This window comes from Phycomyces blakesleeanus (genome assembly GCF_001638985.1).
Source record: "Phycomyces blakesleeanus NRRL 1555(-) unplaced genomic scaffold PHYBLscaffold_76, whole genome shotgun sequence".
Lineage (NCBI taxonomy): Eukaryota > Fungi > Mucoromycota > Mucoromycetes > Mucorales > Phycomycetaceae > Phycomyces > Phycomyces blakesleeanus.
Genome location: NW_017265209.1, coordinates 1 through 3,805, shown reverse-complemented (window position 1 = coordinate 3,805; position 3,805 = coordinate 1). Strand labels below are relative to the sequence as shown.

Here is a 3,805-nt window from a genome sequence, read left to right as displayed (position 1 = left end):
GTTATTACGCCTGTTATTACAAAAACAAGGCCTACATCAAATTACAGGTGTAATCAGCGGTAGATAATACATTGTTCTGCATTTGGAATAGTCTATATAATTGATCCCCGAGAACAGTTGATACACAGACATTATACCTAAACTCCCGGTTTTTATTTTTGGAATAAGATAATATTCAATTATTTTTGACACTTTATTCAATAACTTGTCAACTATGATTTCCTTAATATTTACGAGTAATTCATTTTTATGTGACAAAATATCCTGATAATCAAAACCTATTATTATAATAATTCCCAATGGTTTTTGCAGTGTGTATTAAATAATAAAGTAATTGGTAGACACCTTTGACTGGAATAGCTTAGGCCTTATATTATTTCCTTCAGACTTATTCTCAATTACAGCAGTAGTCAATACTCAGTTACAACAAAAATATTAAAACACAGATATATAGAACACAAAAAATGATTGGTTTTTAGCTTAAGAACATTGATCTGATTTTGAAAACTCATAGAGATATGATCCATATCAGTAGTTTAAATCTGGCTTTAAAAACCCATAAACCTTCATTCAACTGCTCAAAAGAGGAATAGATAATGGATAAACTGATAAAGAAGATTGATTATTTATTTGAAAATAAATAAAGTAGAAATAAAAGAAAAGAAAGCAAAAAAAACAAATGAACATAGTATTTAAACAAAATAAAAGCCATCAACAAAACTTTTCTGTGACGTAGCACGTGACTAAGCCACACAAACTATATTATTTATAAGATTATAACACTTAAAACAGATACTATAAACTTTATAATTATGTTTTTTCTATCAATTTGTGACATTATGTGATGATCAAGCTGAATCTATATAGCGTATCATCACAGCATTGTTTTAAGTATATGCCCGTCACAAGACGTCACAAAGTGATAAAGAAAACAACTTTAAACTAATTAATAATAATGATTTAAATATATTATATTTCACTAAATATTTATATATCTTTTGTGGGAATTGAACTGGTGATCTACAGATTGCTTTATGACACTGTAAGCAAAGGACAAAGTTTGAATTCGGAGCTTTAAAACCCCCTTAACCTTCAGAAATTCTGGTTAGGCATAAATTGCATGCATTCCTCTACCACAAAAGAAACAAATGGCAAGTTGGCAGAGGCAAAAGGCAGACTGATGCTGTGAAGATGAGGAGGAGGAGGGCGCTAATCTGGTAGGATACTGTTACTGTATACAGATATAAGATACTCACACATAATTGTTGCTGCTGTTGCTGGTTCATCACTGTGTTAAAACACATGCTGAGATTGATGTCGTCGTTTAAGTTGCTTGATTTTGAGTGTTGTCATTGAGAAGTAGTGTTCTAGTGATCTGCAAAAATCATGTCATGATTGGCGCTTAAATGATTGAACTTGATGTTGGAAATCTGCCTGTGCTTTAAGATGTTTATCTCACCAATGGATTCTGTATATGCTACATGCATGGCGCCATTTCTTGTAGCAGAAATTGTGGTGCTCTGCAGCTGCTTGGAGTGCTGAATTCCAGAATTTTTTCCTGTGGGAAGGACGGGGAGGAAATTGTCAATTGAGCTACTTAAAGAATTGTAAATGAGTGAGTTAAATTCATCAGTTAGTGTATAAATTGGTGGACGTGAGAAAGGAGAGTGTTTGAAGGTCGATTGCAAAGTAGATTTAAGGTTGGCAAAATTAGTGACAAATGTGTGGGCATATAGTTTGAGAACATCAGGTTCTTTAAGATGTGAGAGGTTCCATGTTTTGCAAGATAGTAGTGGTGCATGTGATGTTGAATTGATAGCATATGTAAATGAAAGTGAAAGTAGACAGTGGTCAGAGTTAAGTGAGAGATTGGTATGAATGTTGAGAATGGTGTTGGTAAGGGACATATTAGTGAGAAACAGATCAATGATACTGCTTATCTCTACATTTTGACAGAATGAAATGAATGTAGGTATGCATGGTGAGAGCTGGCCATTGACAACAGTAAGAGCACATTCCTCTAGCCATTGACAAAGAGCAAAACCTTGAGTGTTAGTAGCATAGTCATCAGTAAGGGAACCCAAACGTGAATTAAGATCACCGTATATAATAGTGTCATTGGTCAAAGGAATAGAAGAGAGAACTGTAAGAGTATCATGTGTGGTCATAGTGGCACTGGAAAAATAGGGTAATTTCATCTATGGCGTAGGGTACTATTATTTGTGGAGTGGTAGCTTAAATTTCCATCACTTTTGTCTTTTTTATTTTCGACGGCGATGATAATGCTCGGTCTGTTTTATTGGATAAAAAAACGAGTTTACTCTTTTTTGTAAAAAATGTCTGCGAGATTTCTTTTTGGGACTTGTAGCCATGTCGCAGAGTCAATAGTTGTAGGAAACTTAAACCAAATGATATCTTTTGAGTGAGATAATAAAGCTTTTTATTGTTGTAATATTTATTTATAAGTATGATGAGGTTAATGGTCGTGATATTACTACAAATATTTTTGTTGTATATGCTCTACAGCCAATAAAATGTACATGACGACATGTTTTAACAAAAGCGTGTATTATTGTATTTTAGAATGAGGCAATCAATTACTGTTTAGAGAACTGCCCATTTTAACAACCGGAATAAACTATGTCATTTTGGAAGCTGGTATAATTTGGAAAGATATATATTAAATTGTGTTCCTGAACAATTTTCTATTCTTGTCAATTCTAAAGACTTAAAAAATAAAACACACGCACACAATATGTCAAACAACAACAACAATTCAGAATGCAAGTGCTCTAAATGCTCTCCCAATAGCATGGGATTTGTTTTGGTGTCTACCCAAACACTCAGAAGACATGCACAACAGGATATCGTGAGACAATATCAGTCAGGATCTTCTTGTAAGTTCAAATTTAAGAAAATTATTATTGAGACAATTTTAATTAAATATTTATTTTCATATAATATAGCCTCAGTTATAGAAGTAATGTCGAATGACAATGACATGGAGATTGACTTTGAATACAATGTTGATGCCGAAGATCAAGTTGAAGGTATGCATAGTATTTTTATTAAAGTTTTATAATCATTTATAATATCTAATAATTTGATTCTTTTTTACCTAACAAAACAGCCGAAGACTTACCTCTTTTTGGCATTGATTCCTTGTTTGATTCTGAAAGCGAAGATGAGGGTGTCATTGAAGCAACCATTTTGGATATTTCTGACGATGAATCTGATGATGTTAGAGGTTAGTACAAAAAGCACATATAAATCAATAAAGTCAACAAGTATTGATTTTTTTTTCAAATAGAGCACTTTTCTTCATCCAATATGCCAGTCGATCCTACTCATGCTTTCATTGCTTCTTTTGCTGCCTTCTTCATATCCAAATATGTTGTCAATTCTGGTGGTGCTGTTCTGTTAAAGTTTCTTAACGAAGTATTGGCACACTTTGGACAGTCTTTCCGTCTTCCCCTCAGTATAAGCGGTGTCAACTCTATGACCGGTCTCAGCGACGTGACTCGAGGTGTCCAGCGGTTTGTTGCATGTGGCGATTGTAACAAAGTATACGAAGAGTCCGATGTTGTTCCAGAGTGCTGTAATTTCGAGAGACTCTCTGGTAGAGAATGTGGAAACGCTCTTTTCTTTGCAACATCAAGAGCCTTGACTATCCCCAAAAAGATCTACATGTATAACTCCATAATCAAAACATTGTCTATCCTTTTTTGCCGCCCTGGATTCGAAGACACCATCAACCATTGGAGAATCAGAGTGCAAGTTCCAGGCATGATGTTTGACATTTACG

The 3,805-nt window shown here is 34.0% G+C and overlaps 2 protein-coding genes across 2 annotated transcripts; one reads left to right on the top strand and one right to left on the bottom strand.

Annotated features, from left to right (window-relative positions):
* Positions 1–1,092: 1,092 nt before the first annotated feature.
* PHYBLDRAFT_153851 (hypothetical protein) lies at positions 1,093–2,168 on the bottom strand (the record flags this gene model as incomplete). Its single annotated transcript, XM_018433279.1, has 3 exons — positions 1,093–1,209; positions 1,257–1,332; positions 1,417–2,168. The coding sequence occupies 3 exons, from the start codon at positions 2,166–2,168 to the stop codon at positions 1,093–1,095; spliced, it is 945 nt and encodes a 314-aa protein (XP_018283082.1).
* Positions 2,169–2,755: 587 nt separating this feature from the next.
* PHYBLDRAFT_153850 (hypothetical protein) lies at positions 2,756–3,791 on the top strand (the record flags this gene model as incomplete). Its single annotated transcript, XM_018433278.1, has 4 exons — positions 2,756–2,897; positions 2,967–3,050; positions 3,131–3,247; positions 3,311–3,791. Coding segments are annotated over 4 exons (824 nt in total), but the record flags the coding sequence as incomplete, so codon positions are not given.
* Between the last annotated feature and the right edge of the window lie 14 nt (positions 3,792–3,805).